General features: G+C 48.3%; 1 protein-coding gene across 18 annotated transcripts in view; it reads right to left on the reverse strand.

Moving 5' to 3' along the window:
- The window catches only part of WWOX (WW domain containing oxidoreductase), a 969209-nt gene that overhangs the window by 766408 nt on the left and 182209 nt on the right, over positions 1-20592 (reverse strand). Inside the window, exon 6 of one of the 18 annotated variants that reach the window (XM_084959524.1) lies at positions 17068-18512. The exons of the other annotated variants lie outside the window; for them this stretch is intronic. Within the exon in view, the coding sequence (XP_084815650.1) occupies positions 18333-18512 (180 nt within the window). The 3' untranslated portion in view covers positions 17068-18332. Of the gene's footprint in view, positions 1-17067; positions 18513-20592 lie in introns of those variants that run through there. 18 annotated transcript variants of the gene reach the window in all.

Raw genomic sequence — 20592 nt, forward strand, 5'->3', positions numbered from 1 at the left:
CAATAACCAAGAGCACCAGAGGGTCAGAAACATCCAGATAGTTGAAAACATCTGGGTATTTCCTTCTTCATCCAGATGTCCGCATCCCCCAGGTGCAGCCTGCTAGCTTTGGTGGGATAACTCTAAAAAGCATTTGGCCAAGAGGTACGTTTGCTTCATCGATTCCTTCTTGGGATAATTATGTTTGGCAAAAGAAGCCTATGTCCTTTGGGGACTAATGCTGATATTGGGATTTATTTCATCACTGTGAATTAACCGTACTATTTCTGGACAAAAAATCAGGAGATTAAAAAAAAAAAAAAAAAAAAAAAGGCAAAATTTTCCTGCTGTGCAAGGCAGGGTCAGGTTATATGCTTGGAGTTCACAGAGGTATAATTACCCCTCGACACCTAGAGAACCAGAGTATGGTAGGACAATTCACCCAGAAGGTCATTTTAAAAAACGAAAGTTTGTTGAGCAAGTATAGGTGGAATTTGTAAGAAGCCAAGGGTACTCTTCCATGTGAAGATGCAGGTGCAATTTCAGAGCTACACCGTGAATACTGTCATCCGTTCATTCTTTCAACAAAGACTCACCTGGCTCCTACTGCCTGCACCGTCACATACCTGAGGCAGAGAAATCAACACTGAGTGAAACAAACACAGCGCCCTCCCTGGTGGAGGTCCCAGACTAGCTGAAGAGGCAGAGATGAAGCAAAGACGCTCACCCGCACAAATACACCACTCTCCACGGAGCATGACAAGTGCTGTGAAGTAAAGGCCAAGAGTATGGGGGGAGGTCAGAGAGGAGCCATGTGAAGTCCTAAAAGATGAGGCTTAGCGGGAAGAAAGGGGACCGCGTCCCAGCCAGGCAGACGGCATGAGGGGACGCCTGAAAAAGCTTCGCATCCTCGCAGGACACAGGAGGGCTGAGAGCAGAGAGGGGAAGGTGTGACTCCCAAGGGCAGCACGTGGAGATCTCCGTGGTCACAGGAACCTACACACGTGACCAAGTGGCAGAGAACGTTCATCTTCATGGCGTAAAAGGGCACAAATGAATCACCGTCCTGTTCCATGTACCAGCGGTCCAACGGGGACCTCGCTGGGTGAGCCCCAGACTCCAGCAGGCCGGAGGCACTCCTCCCAGCCTCTCTGAGGGCCGGGTCCACCCGTCCTCTTTTCCACCTTCTGGAGGCCGCTACACAGGACGCTCTCTCCACCTGCACAGCCAGCAGCGTCTGGCTGAGCCCCCTCTGCCTGCCTCTTCTGCTCTTAAGATCCTTCTAATTACACTGCGCCCACCCGGAGAGACCTGGAAATCTCTCCACTTCAATTCAGCCGATGAGTGATCTTAACCTCACCTGCAACCTTAATGCCCTTGTGCCATGTGACCCACATATTCACGGGTTCAACTCTGGGGCCAGAACTCTTCCAACTGCAGAACCTCACACTCCCACTGCACCGACGTCGGACTCCTGGCTCCGATACTTTGCTGCAGTGACCTAAGAGGGAAGCATCCCAGAGGCTGGGTAAAGAGCACACGGAGCCTCTCCGCTATTTTTGGTAGTTTTCTATGAATCTCTAATGATTCAAAATAAGAAGTTAAAAAATTTTAAACAGTCAACACTTAAAGGACGTATAATACATGCATGACACAGTTCAAATTACTTTACATGCATTATGCCAGTCAGTCCCCAGGACTCTGAGGCAGGTACCACTCCCATTCTCCAGATGAGGACGCTGAAGACAAGACGGGGTTTATTAATTTCATTAATTTAGTAATAGGTTTTTTACTTTAATTTGGCTATTTGAATCCAAATAGGTTGTCTCTAAAGGTTGTATCTTAACATCTGTTTGTTCCATGGGGCTCAATTTATTTATTTTTTATTTTATTTATTTATTTATTTATTTTGGTCTTTTTAGGGCTGCAAACCATGACATATGGAAGTTCCCAGGCTAGAGGCTGAATTGGCGCTGCAGCCGCCAGCCTATGCCACAGCCACAACAACGAAGGATCCGAGCCACATCTGTGATCCACACCACAGCTCATGGCAACACCGGATCCTTAACCCACTGAGTGAGGCCAAGGATCGAATCCACGTCCTCACGAATACTAGTCAGAGTCTTTCCGCTGAGCCGCAATGGAAACTCCCATGGACTCAAATTTTAATTAAGGGGCCAAATATATAGACCATAACCCACAAAGTATAAGAGAGCACACTGCTGAGAATTATTTTAATTTAAAAAAAAAAAGTCCTAGAAGACAACGACCCTAGAGGAGCTTTAAGAGGCCGTGGGAGGTGGGGGATTAAATACTGACTTAGAAGAACCTCCCCAATAGCTCTCTGCATTGCCTAAAAAAGCTGAGTTGGAGCCAGGGTAAAGATGGAGAGTAGAAAGGTCAACCCACTATTCTCAGAGAGACATTCCTCCTGAGTGAATCTGTAGGCCACTTGCCTACTAAATACCAGCCACCTTTCTTTTCCTTCCTTTCTCTCAAACACATGGATCCAAGAACTAACTGGGCTGTCCACATTAATCCTTCAATTCTGAAAACGTCTTCAAGCACGTGTGGCACAAAGCAGCTCTCCTTCCTTCCTGTTCCTTCATGGTTTTCAGCTCAATGAAAAGGACAATTGGCCATGACTGTGTCCTGAAGACAGGCAACAAAGATTCTCTCCTGAGAAACGAAATCTGCAGCTAAGATGCAAAAGGCAGGAGATGAATCATCCCGAGAGCAGTTCATAAGAAGAGACTGTTCCACTGAGTGTGTGGCCATGGTGACCACAGGACCCCAAGCACAAGGGTGCAAGCTGCACACCGAGGATGACAACTGTCTCAAGTACCCGGGTGCCCTCGTGCACCAACTCTGGGCTGCTCTCCTCATAACAAGAAGCCACAGCATGGATGCCTTTGTGTGACATGCAACCAAAGTTACATAAGATACAGTATCATGACTTCCTTCTCAAGTCAGCCAGTCTTTCCTGTTGCTTGCAACCAAAGCGCCCTAAAGTATGCAATGCCTCCATCCATAACAGAAAGCAGGAACTCTCCTGTTCTTTACATGCCTCCCCATCCCTCTACTCCCATTCCCATCAAAACTAAAAGTTTTCATGAAATATAAACACGCATATACCAAAAAAAAAAAAAAAAAAAAAAGTCCTCCCAAGCCCAGGCCTCTGCAGATGCTTCTGAGTTGCGGTGGCCACTCAATTATTAGCTCCTCTAGAAAGTAAGGCTCAAGTGTGTGTCATCCACCAACCCTGAATTGGAGGGACAAAAATGCTCTAACACAAAGGGAAAATGACTCACATTCCCCTCAGTGTTTTCTAAGGGGATATTGTTAGAACCAGTTTCTACTCCTGGATCCTTTGTGCTCCAGGGTAGAAGCAGGCAGCGGTCCAAGCACTGCGTAACCTTTTCAGCAGCCATAAGGAAAAAGTCACTACCACTTTGCTTTTTATACCAAGGCTGAAGAAAGAACATGCAAAGCCAATCCATGAGGGGATTAGCAATGTCTTCCAAAAAAGAAACAGAAAATGTTTATGGCGAGTGAAAATGACTGATAATAGTCTCACTGTCCGCTCTCATTTCCTAGCGGTTCAGCCAAGGCCCTGGATGTCATCAACACTGAAACAGGAGTAAAATGCTCTAATAAATCAAGGTGAGGACACTGGTAAGGGAGCCGGCGGTGAGGCACACCTGCTGAGCCGCTAACTCTCTGGACGGCGAGTCAACAAGCAGAGAGCAGGCTTCCAGAACCTACACGTGGGCAGCCCCTAAGCTGATGAACATGGATTCCTCCTTCTTGGCACTAGTATGAATCCAGTCTTTTCTTACACACACACACACATGTTCTAAGAACAATGACAACGCACTTGTCTTGGACATCTTCCTACCCACCACTGCTCAATGCTGTAGCCCAGCATTTCTCAGCTCAGCACAACTGCTATTTGGGGTCTGCTACGTCTTTCTGTGGGGTTACCTTGCACATGGCAGAAGGTTTAGCAGCATCTTTGGCCTCGACCGCATAGATGCCAAGAGCGCCTCTCCATCACGCCATAATGAACAAAACTGTTTCCAGACATGGTCAAATGCCCCCTGGCAGGAAAAATCACCCCCAGGCAAGGAGAAGTGCTTTGCCTGACCTCTGTGTGTGTTTTGTTTTGTTTTGTTTACCAAAAACCCCATTGGCACCCAGGTCTCCATGGTTGCTTATCCCATCCTCCACTTGGGTAGCCTCTACGCATCCTTCCAGATTCAGCTTTGAAAGAACTTTCACCCAGAAGTCCTCTCTGGCTCATCTGCTTCTTGGAGGAGCTAAGTGCCCCTTCTCCAGACGCCCTGATTTCCTGGACTAGGGCAGACGCATCCCACCCGTGGACTCCTCTCTCGTCAGGCTTCACCGCTGATTCTGCCTCCCTTGCAAGCAGGAATCAAGTCCATCCCACCACTCTGTCCCCAGTGCTCAGGAGAGGGCTGGGTCACAGCAGTCAGTCAATAAAGGCTTGTTAGAAAAGTAAGCACGAAAAAAAAGGAGGAGGAGTACAAATGAAAAAAGAAATAATGGGAAGTGTCAGCAGGAGGCGTATCCTGGAGAACACATGCACACGTGATTCTACAGCTTCAAAAGCAGCCTGGAAAAGTACCACAGCCGGGAAGCCAGACCTGGGAGGCAACATAACAAAAAACAAAAAACAAAAAACAAAAAAACAAAGGCATCACATCATCCTTACCATCTGATAGGAACACAACTGCACCGGCTGGAAAGCATCAGAGAAGGCAGAACAGGAATAAAAAAGCCCCATTTTCCAGATTGGAAAACTGAGGCTCCGAAAGAGTAGACATCGTGTCCAAGGCCACAAAATGGAGATGTGAAAGCTGTGAGTTGAAAGCAAGCTTTGAGGCATTCCCGTCACAGCACAGTGGAAACAAACTGGACTAGGAACGAATGAGGTTGTGGGTTCGATTCCTGAACTTGCTCAGTGGGTTAAGGATCCAGCATTGCTGTGAGCTGTGGTGTAGGTTACAGATGTGGCTCGGATCCTGCGTTGCTATGGCTGTGGTGTAAGCCGGCAGCTGGAGCTCCGATTGGAACCCTAGCCTGGGAACCTCCATATGCTGTGGGTACAGGCCTAAAAAAGCAAAAAAAAAGTAAGCTCTGAGGTCTCTGGACCACCAACTGGGTACAGGGGTGAGGGCTGTCCAGTCGAATCCGTTGGCTGCGGGAAACGTGAAGCCGAAGACTACACAGATCTTCTGCCAAGATGGTAAGTGTGTGACAAGAGAGGCACCCCCATTTGCCGGCTGTGGCGGAGGGATGGGGGAAGGGACCCGGTCCTCTCGGAAGGGATCTGACAGCACAAGTCGAGAGACACTGTGATGGTCGAACCTTTGAACTGGCCTTTCCCCTTCAGGGAACCTGACTAAACAAAACCATCTGAACACACAAACGCACATGCGCGCGCGTGCACACACACACACACACACACAATGGCCTGTGCACAGGTACAGACACTGTTCCCTGCAGTGCCACCTGAAACAGCAAAAAACAAAAACAACGGAAGTAGACACCTTCTAACTGTTCAACATAGGCTACTGGCTAAATAGATGCAAAACCCCTGCACTGAATATTATATGTTCCTATGTAAAATGGTGATGATAAGAAGAGTGCCAAGATGAGAGGAGATATTTGGTTAGAACTTTACATGAAAAGCCAAGTATTCACATTTTTTTGAAATGCAATCACAACTTAATTTGTAACCCATTCATAGACTGGAATACTCCACAACCATAAGAACAGACGATCTAAAACTGGATGCAATGTCTAGATACTACATCGCCACACAACAGTGGGAGGAAAAAGTATGTATAACTTGGTCCCCATGCTGTACAGCAGAAAAAATAAATAAAAATAAAATAAAAACGGGATGCAGAGTTCTCCTATGGTGCAACGGGCTAAGGATCTGGTGGTGTCACTGCAGCAGGTCAGGTCGTGGCTATGGCATGGGTTTGATCCCTAGCCTGGGAACTTCCATATGCCACCAAAAATGTAGAAATAAATAAATAAATAAAAATGGATGCAATGTTAGCATAAACCTCATAAGCAAAATGTTGAAAGAAAGAAGCCAGACACACAGGAGTGCCCACTGTTAGGAGTCCAATCAGAGATGGTGATTCCGTTTATATAAAACCAAAGACAAACTCATCTTTGTGGTTCAAAGTCCAAAAGTGGGGAGCCTCTGTGGGGTCTGGGGGGCCATGACTGAATGAAGGCAGAAGGGGGCTTGAGAGTCATGTTTTCCGTCCTGATCCACATACCGACTGCCTGGATGTGCTCAGCTTGTGCACCTTGAGCCAGCAGCAAGAGTATGTCATGCCCACTTTCCCGTGTGTGTGTTTTACTTCCATGGAATTTTAAGACCACAGTCACGATTCCACAAAAACAAGAAGCTGCCTCTGGGAGTGAGGAAAAAGTAAATCACAGCATTAATGGCAATTGTCTTATGTTTCTGCATCTCTGTGTTATCTGAATAATTCAATAATAAGCATGTGTCAGGGAGGGGGAGTAACATGTATTGAAACAAAACACCCAGCAGGGTCGCAGGAACGTGTGTGTGTGTGTCTGTGTATGTGTCTGTGTGGTTTACCAAGAGAAGCTATGCCGGGTGAGAGGAAGCAAAGGCTGCAGCAACTAACCACAGAGAAACGGAGTTTGAAGTCTGGCGGGAATCAGTTAAAGAAGCACTACAGATCCATCACAGTCCAAAGGAGGAAAGCACACACACCGAAAGACTAGGGGTCGCTAGTGTGGGTGATGCATCCTTTTCCCTCGTATTACTTTTTTAGGCAATGGCAACTATGCATGGTGTGTACCTGAGTTAGTCTTCTGAAAATGCGGTTAACGTAAACGTGTGTAACTGCAAGGACTGATGCGCACACACTGAGAGGGAGAAGCATACTTAAGTAATTTTTCCTTGCTCATATAATTACTTTAATACTGTATATTTACAAATATACCTGTAAGACTACAGGGTAAAATATTCTCCTTCCAAAAAACAACAGATCCACTTCTCATGCCAACATTTCTCTAATTTCCCAGTGACGCTAGGTACTCATCAACAATCTTAAAGAAAGGTAGCTCATCTAGGGAAATCTCACTTTTGCCTCACGTTTACTGTTTTCTTACATAGGAAAACTTGCTTTTTATATAGCACACAGAAGAAAATGAGACAACATTTGAGACCAAAAAATAGAGAAATAGATTAGGGTGTAGGAAGCATAGAGGTAGGGAGGGCTGGATGGATGGATGAATGGGTAGGTGGGTGGATGGGTAGATGGTGGATGGATAGATGGATGGGTGAGTGGAGAGCAGGCTGGTTATCTGGCTAGGAGGATTGGTGGGTGGGTGGGTATGAAGGACAAAAGGATAAAACTAAAATAACCGGCCCAGAAATCCTCAAGACATCTGAATGAAAGACAAAGTCTCTCCCTCCAACAGATGCTCGCAAGAATTCCATCCCATGTACGGATCACCTCCCGGAGGGTCCCCAGCTGACCACGGAAGTCAAAGGAACTTGTCACGAGAAACTGAGATGACTCACAAAATAATTAATTACGTTAACAGGGGAGGTGGCCACTGTGGTTGTGGTCAGGGATGGGCAGCAGCGGGAATAAGTATTTCAGGAGTCTTAGCTTTATGTCCAGCACTTTTTTCAAAGTGCTTTCCGTTCTTCATGTGGTAAAGAGGAGTGGCGGCTGCAGATGGAATCAGGATTACTAGTCTGCTGACCTGAAGATGCCCACGGACCTTCCCATCAGAGTGCTCACCGGGCCTTGACACGGGAAAAGGAAGCACAAGAGAGAAGCAGAGAGGTGGCAATTTGAGGATTCGGCCCAGTGCCACCGGCTGGCAGGTGGACAAAGGGGCCACATACCAAGGAATGCGGAGAACAGGCTCCGTGAACCGGAAAAGACGAGGAGCTGGGTTCTGCCCTGGGGCCTCCGCACCTTGACTTTAGCCCAGAGAGACCTGTGTTGGACTTCTCACCTCCAGAACTAGGAGGTGATAAATCTGTGTTGTTTTAAGTCGTTAAGTTTGAGATAATTTATTATGGTGGCCATAGAAAGCTAATACCCAGCCCCGGGTACTTTTTTAAAAATAACCTTTATTACTTAAGTAAGATGCGAGCACAGACCCTTTTAAAACATCTGAGCATCATGAAGAAGACTAAAGGGGCCCCGGCTCTCAGCCCTGGCCCTTTTCCCCACGGCCCGCTCCTACGCAAGTCGTAGCAATGATACCTGTGAGTGCCATGAGCCACGTGTGCACGTCCTAAGTCTCCTGGCCTTCATTTCTTTCCACGTTCTTTCAGTGGCGCCACTCATGAAACAGTAGGAACATCATCTCACCAGGAAGGAACACAGCTCACCAAGCCCGGAGTCTGCCTGTGCTCGGGGGGTGGGTGTGGGCTGAGCATCCTTCACAGAGCCCCTGCCTCCCTCCAGTTAGACACCCTCCATTCTGGAGCACAGGGTAGCAACTGAGGTATCCAAGCCAAGATAGCCAAGATATCTGTTAAGTATTAAGTGCTTAGAAGATCAAAAAAATTAGGCTAAGACACACAGGAGCACGATCGATAGCAGGCCGACGAGCGTGGCCACCGAGGGCTAACGAACACCCGCTGGCAAAGGTGCCAGGAAGGCTCACACCACACCTTCCCTGCACTGTAACCCTAGAGCCATCTGGCACTTGCCACAAGTATGTATCTGCGTGCACGTCAACCAGACCCAGGCATCCGACACCCTCCTCAAAGCCCACGCAGGCAGCGGGCACCCGCCCACACTCGAGGTCCAACCCCAGGGCTTCCTGAGCGCCCACTCAGAGGCCACGCCTGGCCCTCCGCATTGTGTCCCTCAGAATGGGCTCCTGGTCTCCACTAGTGAGCTCCCTTCCCTTCTTCTCGGCCAGTGCAGCCAGGTCCTCTCAGGGGCCAACGCATTGGAAAGGGGTGGGGGACACTCGGAGAGCTGGCAGGTGAGAAAGCCTTGCTGGGGGGAGGGGGAGGACTGCTCCTTGGCCCCCCGACCCCCGGAGGCCCTGCTGCCCTTGGCTCACAGAGCATCACCTCTGCTCCCCTGCTTCCATCATGACCTGGCCTTCTTTCTCCTCTCCAGTGAAATTTCCCTGCACCTCCCTTATAGAAGAAACTTCTAAGAACACTTGAGAGCACCAAGATAAGCCAGGGTAATGTCCCCATCTCACGATCCTTACCTGATCTCACGGACCAAGCCCTTTATTTCACATAAAGTCACATTCACTGGTTCCAGGGATTCGGACCCAGATTTCTTTGGGGGCCACTGTTGAGGCCACCAAGGTCCTCCATTCTTTCACTCGACAGGGATTTACTGAACACCAGGCATTGTGCTGGCAACAGAAGGGAGGCAGTGAACCAGGATCGTACAAAACAGCTTTCTAAAGAGATTCTGCTTTAGTTCTTGCTAAGCAGATCCTAGAAAGCAGGCGCAGCACATGAATCCCAAGAAGAGAAAGAATGGCCCAGGATTAAAACCTTACAGTCACCAATGGATTTTACCATCACCTGGCAAAGATGCTGTGGAGAGCTAGCCAGCAAACCCTGAAGAAGAAAAAAAAGAAGGTGGAAATGGGTCATGAAAGCGAGAACACTTGGAAGCCGACAATGAAGAGGAGAGTGGGTGGCTCCTGGAGACTGTGGGAGGAAGTGGGGTTCCCTGAGAACCACAGGAGTGAGAGGGGTTCACATTTCTGGACTCCTTCATCTGAAGTAAGAAAGGGAGCCTTCTGGTCCCAAATGAAGCAAACCCAGCCAACACCCTGAACTAACTATGCTACCCACGGCGTGCACGGCTGTGGCGACGAGGGGCCATCTTTGGGAAGGGGTGGGGGGCACCTCCTCTAACTCTGGGCACACCTGTGGAGCCACCAGGCAGGATTCTGAAATAGCTGTCGCCACAGAGGAAAGGATATCTCCGGCAAGACCCTGAGCGCTTGACCAGCCAACACATAACCACCCCTGGAGCCGTATCTGCACACAGCTGGGCTCAGCCTTCCAGAATCTTCTACCATAAAATGTCCAGGGATGGCCTGGATATTATTATTCCAGAGTGCGCTTTGCCAGATCCCTCCTACCTCACATCTTCTTTGTGTTATTTGCTCCAATTCTGAATGAGGGAGAAAGAGGCCATCCGTTCATTATACACGCACTCGACAACTATTACAAGACCTATCAATTCTTCTGGAAGACTCAGGGGTGACACACAGATGCTTCTCCACACAGGCTCCGTGGGCAGGTGTCCATATGCAAACACAGCTCGACTCAGTTGCGGGCTGCCCGGGCGGCAGCAGACGGGCCCCCTGAAGGACATCTGATGGGGACCTGCTCCCCACCCGAGGAAAGCAGTTCTTCTGGGTGGTCCAGCCACGTAACTTCAACACAAAGAACCGAGCCAACGTGCATCAATGAGCCTTTCTTCCAACCAGAAACAAGAAAAAGTGAGAGTTGGCGACGGGTTGTGGTGATGTTTTGCCACAAGGTTCCTAATGATGGGCTTCAGGTCACTGGCAACTTCTCAGGTCAAACTAACTTGAACCATCGACCCTCAAGGGCCAACTGTTTCATGTGGGCTCTAGGGCCCCCGCAGTCCCTCTCGGACACCCAAGTGGTGGGTGAGTGACATCCAGCCATTATCTCATTACCCAAAACTAGAGAGGGACGTTTCTGCCTCAGCATTTTTCAAGTGGTCATGTGTGGTCGCTCCATGGACGACCCACAGACTTGTCCGTTTCACGACGATTGGAACTTCAGTTACTGGGTGACTTGTCATCAATTCATGGGAACTGGGCTCTTCCAGAGTGAACACGGGAGGAAAAGAATTCAAACACCCCTGCCATCATTCAGTAGATTCGACAGCTTTATCCTTCCCTCCACCGGCCATTTTTTCTCAGAGGCTCTTTTCATCTGCTCCAAGTGGCCCAACCAGAGGTGACCAGGCTCCCTCCTCTCACCCACCCTGGGTACTAAGAAGGCAGGCTAGGGGGACAGAAAATGAATGAGCAAAGCCGCTTAAACTGGGCATGGGAACAGCAGGGGGCAGGGAGGTGACGGAAAGCTGCAGGTCCCAGCCCCTCTGATGGCTTTACTCAGCTCTAGCCAACTGCGGCCTCCTCTTCCCATTCTGGAATCTTATGGCAATGCCAGATTTTTACATGCAATCACTCAATGTGTACATATGGCTCAGCTTTTTTTTTTTTCATTTTTGTGCTGCACCCCTTGGCATATGGAAGTTTCCAGGCTAGGGGCTGAATTGGAGCTGTAGCCCCCAGCCCACACCACAACCACATCAAAGTCAGATCAGAGCCACGTCTGTGATCTACACCACAGCCCCCAGCAACGTCGGATCCTTAACCCACTGAGCGAGCCCAGGGATCAGACCCACATCCTCATGGGTACTCGTTGCATTTGTCTCCACTGCGCCACAACGGGAACTCCCGGTTGAGCCATTTTGTTGAAGTCGCTGTGTGAGCAAACAAAACACCTCTGCCAGCAGGCCGTGCCCACTGATGCAGGGGACATGGCACTGAGCAGTGACCTCTGCAAGTCACATCCGAAGCCGTGGCCTGTCCCTGGTCTGGGTCAAGACAAATGTGCAAAGGGGAGGCAAAGAGGCAGGAGGGACGTCTAGGAGCTGCGGGCTGGTCCTCGGCCCTTCAGAAGTGATGCATGGGCCTGTCAAATGTCATGGCCCTGGGAGACAATAAACGCACTCAAACCTCATCTAATTTTAGAGTAACTTTGACACATGAACCAACCTGTGGGCAGATCAGCCTCCACTCTGTGCTCTAAGCTATGCCAACTACCCACTGAAGGGGGGAGAAGAATGCGTCCTTCTAACCCTGCACCGCACTCATGAGGCCAGGGTGGGTGGGGAGTTGTCATCCAGAGCCCCACGTTCCCCAGGTGACCCATCAGTGGTCCGCCGTGCCGTCTAATTATAGGCACAGAGCCCTGGGGTCTTGGAGAGTTTGGTTTCCTAACCTGAGACTTGACTCTTCCTTCTCATTTTTTTTTTCTTTTTTTTCTGGTCTTACTGGCTGTGGCAAGAGCCCTTGGGGGAGACTTATTCCCCCTGAGATAAACACTGCACTTCAAGAACCCTGATTAACAGATTTTTTTTTTCCTCTTTCCAAGTTTCACCAAAGGAAATGCTCACGGTCGGTCTGAGCTGGGCTGGAAGTTGAAACCAGATTTACAGAAGTAAAACAAAATGTACAAAAAGTTTCCTTGGAGTTCCCGTCGTGGCGCAGTGGTTAACGAATCCAACTAGGAACCATGAGGTTGCGGGCTCAGTCCCTGCCCTTGCTCAGTGGGTTAACGATCCGGCGTTGCCGTGAGCTGTGGTGTAGGTCGCAGACGCGGCTCGGATCCTGAGTTGCTGTGGCTCTGGCGTAGGCCGGTGGCTACAGCTCCGATTCAACCCCTAGCCTGGGAACCTCCATATGCCGCGGGAGCAGCCCAAGAAATAGCAAAAAGACAAAAAAAAAAAAAAAAAGTTTCCTTGATAACCAAAAAGTACTGAAAAATAAAAGCCTTGTTAGTGACCAAGGAAGTTGGCAGTATCCACAGGAACCAGCCAGGAACCATCCTAGGACCCCTACTCCTACCCCTAAATACCCTCTCCACTGAAACAGACTAAAAAGACGTCATGCCAAATATTATGTGTGAACCTTGGTTGGTTGCAGACTGACTGAAAACAAAAACTGCGAAAGACAGTTTGAGGACGAGAGGGTACCTCTGGCTACAGACTGTGCATTCTTTGGCGTTAGTGACTTACTGTCAATTTCACAGACATGATACTACTGACAAATGGGATTAAGCAGAACACAGTCTAGTTGGAGGAGAGGCCTGTCCAAGTCATAGACGGGAAGGGTATCAGTATCCACAGCTTAGATGTACAGATGGATGGACAGATGAATGGACAGACGGACAGACAAATGGATGGGTGGGTGGATGGACAGACAAACTAATAAAACATGGTAATAAATTAGTAATTTTTGAACCCAGATGGTGGGTATATGGTTATTTCCTGTACTGTTAAAGTAGTCTTTGAATTTTCTGTATGTTCAATATTTTTTGTAACAAAAAGAAACCTGTTATTTTCAGAACTTCACAGTGTTTTAATTGACCTTTTGCAAAACACCCTTTTTATTTATTTTTTGATAATAATGAAAGTAGAATTTTTTTTGTTATATTTGATTTCTGTGGGGTTTTTTTTTATTTCCCCAATATGCTATTTAATATACGGCACAAAGGAACTTTTCCACAGAAAAAAAAATCATGGACTTGGAGAACAGACTTGTGGTTGCCGAGGGGGAGGGGGAGGGAGTGGGAAGGATGGGAGCTTGGGGTTAACAGATGCAGACTATTGCCTTTGGAGTGGATTAGCAATGAGATGCTGCCGTGTAGCACTGGGAACCATGTCTACTCATTTATGACGGAGCCTGATAATGGGAGAAGAATGTATACATGTCTGTGTCACCACGCTGTACAGTAGGAAAAACAAACAAACGCACAAATGAAAACACCCTTTTTAAAACATGAGGAGGGAACTGAGGCTCCAAAAGGCTCAGTGACTGCCCCGCAGTCACGGGGCACGTCAGTCACCCCAGGATTCCTCTCTACGAGGCCCTGGACCACTGAGCTGACTGCCCTTGCCTGACTCATGGCCGATTTTCAGGGGGTGAAACATGCCTTAGCAACGCCTTTCTCATCCATCCTTTATTCTGGGAAAGGATGTGGTTTTCTCAGAACCACACGCTTCGAATACACAGACTCCCCTTGCCCATGTCCCAGTGAACTCTTTATCATCCTGCTGTAAAGGGCGTTACCCTGGGCACTTGCTCTGCAGCTCGGGGGCCCCTGCCATGGAAACACTGGCACCTACAAGGGATGTGCTGGTGTAAAGGACAACCCCTTAAGAGCTGTCCCCCAAAGGGTCAACTTCTAAAAGTGGTTTCCAATCATTTTATCACAGTGACAGGAGAAAAAATGTTATCTTGATAGTAAAGGATTTAAATTTATTGCACGGCTGAAAAGGGTTAGTGAATTGAAATTATAAAGTCATGAATCATTTCCTGAAAAAGTTAAGCTGGGAGGCATGGCACTGCACGAAGAACTGTTTGGGGATGTCCGAAGAAGGAAAGCTGGGAAGCCTACCCAGAAAATTACTCCTAAAGGTACACTGCTTTCTCAAAGATTAAATCACATTTTCCAAAAAGCAAACAGAGACTTCATGATGGCTACTGGAAAAAATTAAGCTCTCCCCTAACTTCTACTCAGTTCCTTCTGTCTTAACCACCGTCCCTTTGAAGTGATGGGACCATCTGAATTTTGCAGCTTCCCTCATAGGCAGCCCCTACAGAGGAAGCAATACCACGGCCAGGACTTTTACTTCTCTCCTGGACTCTGTAAGACGGCTCCCGCCAAATCTCGCCAGGCAGCAGTGGAGACAAGCTGACCTGCATCTTAGCCCACGTTCCTAGATGTAACACTGCGGGTCAGCTTGATAAGAAATGGGATTTCTGGAGTTCCCATCATGGCTCAGCGGAAGCGAATCTGACTAGCATCCACGAGGATGCCTGTTCGATCCCTGGCCTCGTTCGGTGGGTTAAGGATCCGGCGCTGCTGTGAGCTGTGGTGTAGGTCCCGGATGCAGCTCAGATGCCACATTGCTGTGGCGTAGGCCGGCAGCTGTACCTCTGATTGGACCCCTAGCCTGGGAAGCTCCGTATGCTGCAGTGTGACCCTAAAAAGATGAAAGAAAGAGAGAAAGGAAGAGAGAAAGGAAGGAAGGAAGAAAGGAAGGAAGAAAGGAAGGGGGAGAGAGAGAGGAAGGCAGGAAGGAAGGAAGGAAGGAAGGAGGGAAAGAGAGAAATGGGATTTCCACCCACAGCTCAGGAGATGTTGAAAATACTAGAGTAACACTATAAACTGTAGGTGTCGCTTTACGCGTCCAGGCCAAGCGTTCTTTCTTCTTGGTTGTATCTATTAACAGGAGGAGGCAATCTGTGTTCACTGCCTTCACGCCATCAAGGTCGTGTGCCTACCTAAGACTCCAAGGGCGAGAAGGTACCCCTCCTGGAATTACAGAACAAGGAGGCAGCTGGCTCTGTCAATCAACCGTGTCACTCTGTGTCACCAAGTGAGCTTCATCCCGGGTTCAGAATCCTCCGCGTGAGCGCCTTTTTTCAGAGATTCTTCTTCTGCGATCTGGGGCCACTGACAAGGATGTGGCTCCACCCACTCCCAGATCGCGAAGACTCACTTATTTAACCAAATCTAGGAATACTCCCCCACACATCTCCCAGGCTCCTGTCATATGAGAAGGCTGGCGGTGACACAGCTCATCTTTTCTGGTGTAAAACTTTATCAAAAAGTCGAGGAGCAGGAAGGATAGGGGAAAAAAACGAAGAGCTGCAGTGCAGCAGGAAGAGATGCTAACCGCTACTGCCTGCAGACTACGTCCCAGGGACAGTGCTCAACAATTCACAGGCATGGTCTCTGTCTAATTCTCATCTCAAAGGAAGAGACTATTATTAATCCCCTGTTATGGGTGAGAAACCTGAACAAAGTCCCCAGGTCACAGAAACAGTAAGGGATGGAGCCAGGATTTAAGCTCAAGTGGATCTGAATCAGGAGTCGGCTTGGCCTTGGGTGCTCTTCTTTTGGCCTGGGAAGACCCCTTCTCATCTCTTGGCTCAGCATCCTTCCCCAGGTATTATGGTACAGCTCTGTAAGCCATTCGTGATTGCCCCATATGGAAATGAGGGCTCTTTCTCCAGAACCCATACATAGCTTCCTTGTATCTTTCGTGAAGCTTTTAAAACCAAGTCTAGGAAGTAAGCACAGGAGACATGGCTTTCGTATGCCTTATGCATAGGCACCCAGTTTACTAAATGAAAAATAACACCACACTCCATCAGCCAAGAGCCTATTGCCAACAGCGGTATGAGGCTCTGGTTTAGAGAAGGACTGAATTTTTCAGGCGTTTAAAAAAAAAAAAAAAAAAAAAAAAAAAAAAAAAAAAACTACAAAGAAAACCCTACAATGCACTTGCTCCATAAACATGTATTTAATCCATAATATGTTCAGGTTCCTCAGACCCTCTCACAGTCTATTTGACATTGTCAGGTTTCCTCTCAGGAGGAAACTAAATGGTGTATCTTTTGGGCATCAGATGGAAATCGCTTCTTAATCAGGTCTTAGAAATGACAGACTGGAGGTGCCTCTTCCCCACTCCTCCCCCAAAGTCATGGGCGATGCTCTTGGAAGGCTCCCCATGCAATGCCATAAGGACCAGAGAGTGGAAAAATCCAAGAAGGACGGGGCCGTGGAACAGGGTTCAGGGACCGAGGGCAACTGTTGATCCTTGCAAAGATCAAAGGCGCGCAGAAACCAGCCCCGGGTTTACACAGCTGCAGGCTCCGTGCGAGAGCCGTAAAACAAACACAATCTGGACGGGAGGGAAAAGTCTTGTGACGGGGCTGGGTGGGTGTCAAGGACTGCCCGGGACATCAAATGAACCGGGAGGCCGGGAAGCCACCTCGCTCGAGGTCTAGAAAAAGCAGCTGGTCCCTTTTCCAGCCCCGGCCATATTTTTATTAGACCCAAAAGATTTCACCAATTTGGCCTTCGCAAACACAGTCCTAAGAAAGAGGGAAGGGAACCATTAGCAAATACGCAAAAAAGTTCTTGAGTTTAAACGACACCACCACCCACAAAAAAAGTGAAGCGGTCAGATCTTGATAACCCGGAGTGGAGGGACTCCGTGCTCCAGCCTGTCTCGTTCAGTTGCCGTGCACAACATCTGAATGAGACCCAGAGCTCTCCAAACTCCTTTAGGTGCATAAATTCCTAAACTAAATAATAACAAAGCCATATGTTACCATATTTTTAGATATGAATTGCTGTACGAGACCCAAATGCAACAGCAGCTCCCTGCTATCATCTGGATGCATTAGAAATAAAATCATCTCAGAAGCCTGCATATGTTGATTTTTATTTTTTTATTATTTTTTTGCATCACAAAACTTGCATATTTCCCCTGTGTACAGAAGTATAATTTCTTTACATGGTTGTTCTCCATGTCTTAAACTTGATATACGTGTATTATTAGGAAATGGAATATATATATGTGAATTCCTCGTTTTGTGTATTAGAAAACAATATGTTTTGCTCATTAAAGGCGCCAATATAAATGCTATAAACCATGAAATTACCTTTGAGCCCTTCCTGCAATAACCAGTTCACAAACAAATGATCCATGCAAAAAAGGCAAGGGGAGATTACAATAATCAGACCAAGGTACATTTTCATTTCAGGGTTTTTTTTCTAATGCAGAAAAGTATTATTACTACAAAACCGGCATCTGCGGCAGGTACGTCCAATTTGTCTGGGAAACACCAAACAACACAGGCAGGTGGAACGAAATGAGTTCAAAGGAGAGCTTTTCCAATTTTCCAAATGCGAGGCAGATCCCTATTTACAAGCAAACAGCTAAATTAATGAATCTTCTGGTTTTCTCACTTTGGAGGGCGCTTTAAAAGCAATGATGGGTGCATGTCTTTTTTAAGGAAAGTTTTGTCCGGATATACACCTAAGAGTGGGACTGCCGGGTCATATGGTAGTTCTATGTGTAGCTTTCTGAGGTACCTCCATGTATGTGTAACTGGGTCACCATGCCGTACAGTAGAAAAAATTCCAATAATAATGTATTGGGGAAATTAAAAAAAAAAAAAAAAAAAAAAAAAACATTTATTTTCTTCTAGTTCAGGAACCCAGAAGTCTGAAATAAATTTCAGTGAAATTAAAAAATAAAATAAAATAACCACCTTACACCAGCCAGAATGGTCATCATCAAAAAGTCTACAAACAATAAGTGCTAGAGAGGGTGTGGAGGAAAAGGAACCCTAGTACACTGCTGGTGGGATTGTAAGTTGGCGCAACCACTGTGGAAAACAGTACGGAGAGGCCTCACAAATCTAAAAACAGAACTACCATTTGATCCAGCAATCCCACTCCTGGGCATCTACCCAGAGAAAACCATGGCTCGCAAAGACACGTACTCCAATGTTCACTGCAGCACTATTTACAATGGCCAAGACATGGAAACAACCTAAATGTCCATCAAGAGAGGAGTGGATCAAGAAGATGTGGTACGTATACACAATGGAATATTACTCAGCCATTAAAAGGAATGAAATACTGGCATTTTTAGCAACATGGATGGACCTAGAAATTATCATGCTAAGGGAAGTCAGTCAGACAATGAGACGCCAACATCAAATGCTTTCACTGACATGTGGAATCTGAAAAAAGGACACAATGAACTTCTTTGCAGAACAGATACTGACTCACAGACTTTGAAAAATTCATGGTTTCCAAAGGAGACAGTTCGGGGGCTGGCGGGATGCGCTGGGGTTGTGGGATGGAACACCTGTGAAATTGGATTGTGATGGTCATTGAACACTATAAATGTAACAAATTCATTGAGTAATAAAAATAAATCAATTAATTAATTAAAAAAATAAAAGCAATGATGGCTAGAGACTTTTTCTTTCTTGTCTTCTTAGGGTCGTACCTACAGCATTTCAGGCTAGAGGTCAAATTGGAGCTGCAGCTGCCAGCCTACACCACGGGCATAGCAACGCCAGATCCAAGCTGCATCTGCAACCTACACCACAGCTCACAGCAACACTGGATCCTTAACCCACTGAGAGAGGCCAGGGATCAAACCCACATTCTCATGGATATTAGTCAGGTTCACTTCTGCTGAGCCACAGTGGAAACTCCCTTTTTCTAAAATAATTTTGATGCTATTCCATCTCGCAAAGGAAGCTTCTACCCTACGGATGACCAAAAGCAGCTAGGGGCCGGGGGAGGTGGGCAGCAATCTTAACCCGTGAGCCAACACCCACGGGATGGAATGAGCAGAGCCCTTAAGCCGGTGTGAGGAAATTACTAAACTCGCAGATCCTTGGGCAGGACTCCAGAAGTTCCAGAATCCGAAACGCCATGGTTCGAAGCCCCGGGAGCTGTGTTCTGGAGGGACCCCGGCACACACTTGGGCCTGAGAACCAGCCTTGTCTGGTGATGTCAGAAACCAGTGCTGGAGACCATGCTGCCTCCTCGGCTGAGGTCCCGCACGGAAGCTCCCATGTTCCTCAGCTCTGCTCTGCGCTCCCAAAGCCTGCTCCTCCCCACGCAGACAACCACGGCCGGGCCGGCGATGCGCACATCTCCCTGGATTAACCCCGCCACCCTCTCCGTATCTGTGCATGTTCATTGCAGAGGATACATCTTTTATCAAGACAACACCGGTGCCCTGACGTTCCTCCAGGTTCTAACCATCAGCCCTGTAAGCAGCCCTGATGACACTACTCAACAGGCAGGGACGAGAACCTTCCTGCATGAGCCCCAAGGAGAAAGTTACGTACCTGCTTGGCCAGATTTCACAGCACTCGTCTGTTCATTTAATTAGTGAGTCATTCCCACTATCATTGATCAAGCTCCTATTTCTTTCCCTTTTCCTTTTTTTTCTTCAAAGCTGTACTACTTTCCCAACTTTCTAGTCCGGGCGGGGGTGGGGTGGGGGGGCACACACATACACAGAGATAATTAGCACCCATGAGGCGGGCAGTGAATGGAACTCCACATCAGCAACAAGAGAAATGGGTGACTGGGCAACTACTGTGTGTGGCAGGAGTGACTCCGTCACGCACACGCACGCACACACCAGAACTGAATCTTACAGAAGGAGAAGCCAGCCAGGGTGGAGAAGAGAGGACAGCTGGGCTCTGGGCAGCCGCAGATCATGAGCAATGGCATGGAGGAGCAGATGGGGCCTCCCGGCTGCGAGTTGGCCCCCCTTCTGTGCCCCAAACCCCTGGGCTTGGCCCAGACATGCTGAGTGAAGTCGCTGGACAAGCGGGAGGGGACTCGCTGGTGGCCGTCAACTCCTGAGGTGAGAACACTACTGAAGGCTCCACGGGAGTCACCCAGACAAAGGGACAGAGGAGCTGAGCCATCCGGACAGCAGCAGCAGCAGAGGGATGGAGGAGCAGGAGGACGGGCCTGTGCGGGGGAGATGCTAACTCTGAAAGGGTCCCAAAGAAGGCTGCGGCTCCCCTTTCGGGGGACGTGAATGAAAACCCCCGCCCCTGTGCTTGGCGAAGACCCTGCGAGAACGGCCCAGACCAGGCTGGAGCCGGGAGCACCCGGGTAAAGGCTTCCACTCGGTGATCCGCTGAATTCTCCCTGCAGCCTGGCGAAGGAAACACCTCCAACCGGCCAGGCTGAGCTCAGGGGAGGGGATTCCTGAGCTACGGATGGAGGGGAGGGAGGACACATTGAGAAGAGGAGACCATTTCGCCAGATTCCTGTTTCTGGAGAAGCCTGGACTCGGTTTTGGGAGTGACAGGACCAAAGGCAAGGTGCCTTTACTGCGAGGCCCCCAACTTAGCTGCTGAGATAACTAGTGGCTCAGAGAGGTGAGGTCACTGGCCTGGAGCCACACA

This window comes from Sus scrofa, chromosome 6, assembly GCF_054392235.1.
Source record: "Sus scrofa isolate SSC_HxYL_T2T_F1_AM1 chromosome 6, Sscrofa_HxYL_maternal_Yorkshire_Landrace_v2.0, whole genome shotgun sequence".
NCBI lineage: Eukaryota > Metazoa > Chordata > Mammalia > Artiodactyla > Suidae > Sus > Sus scrofa.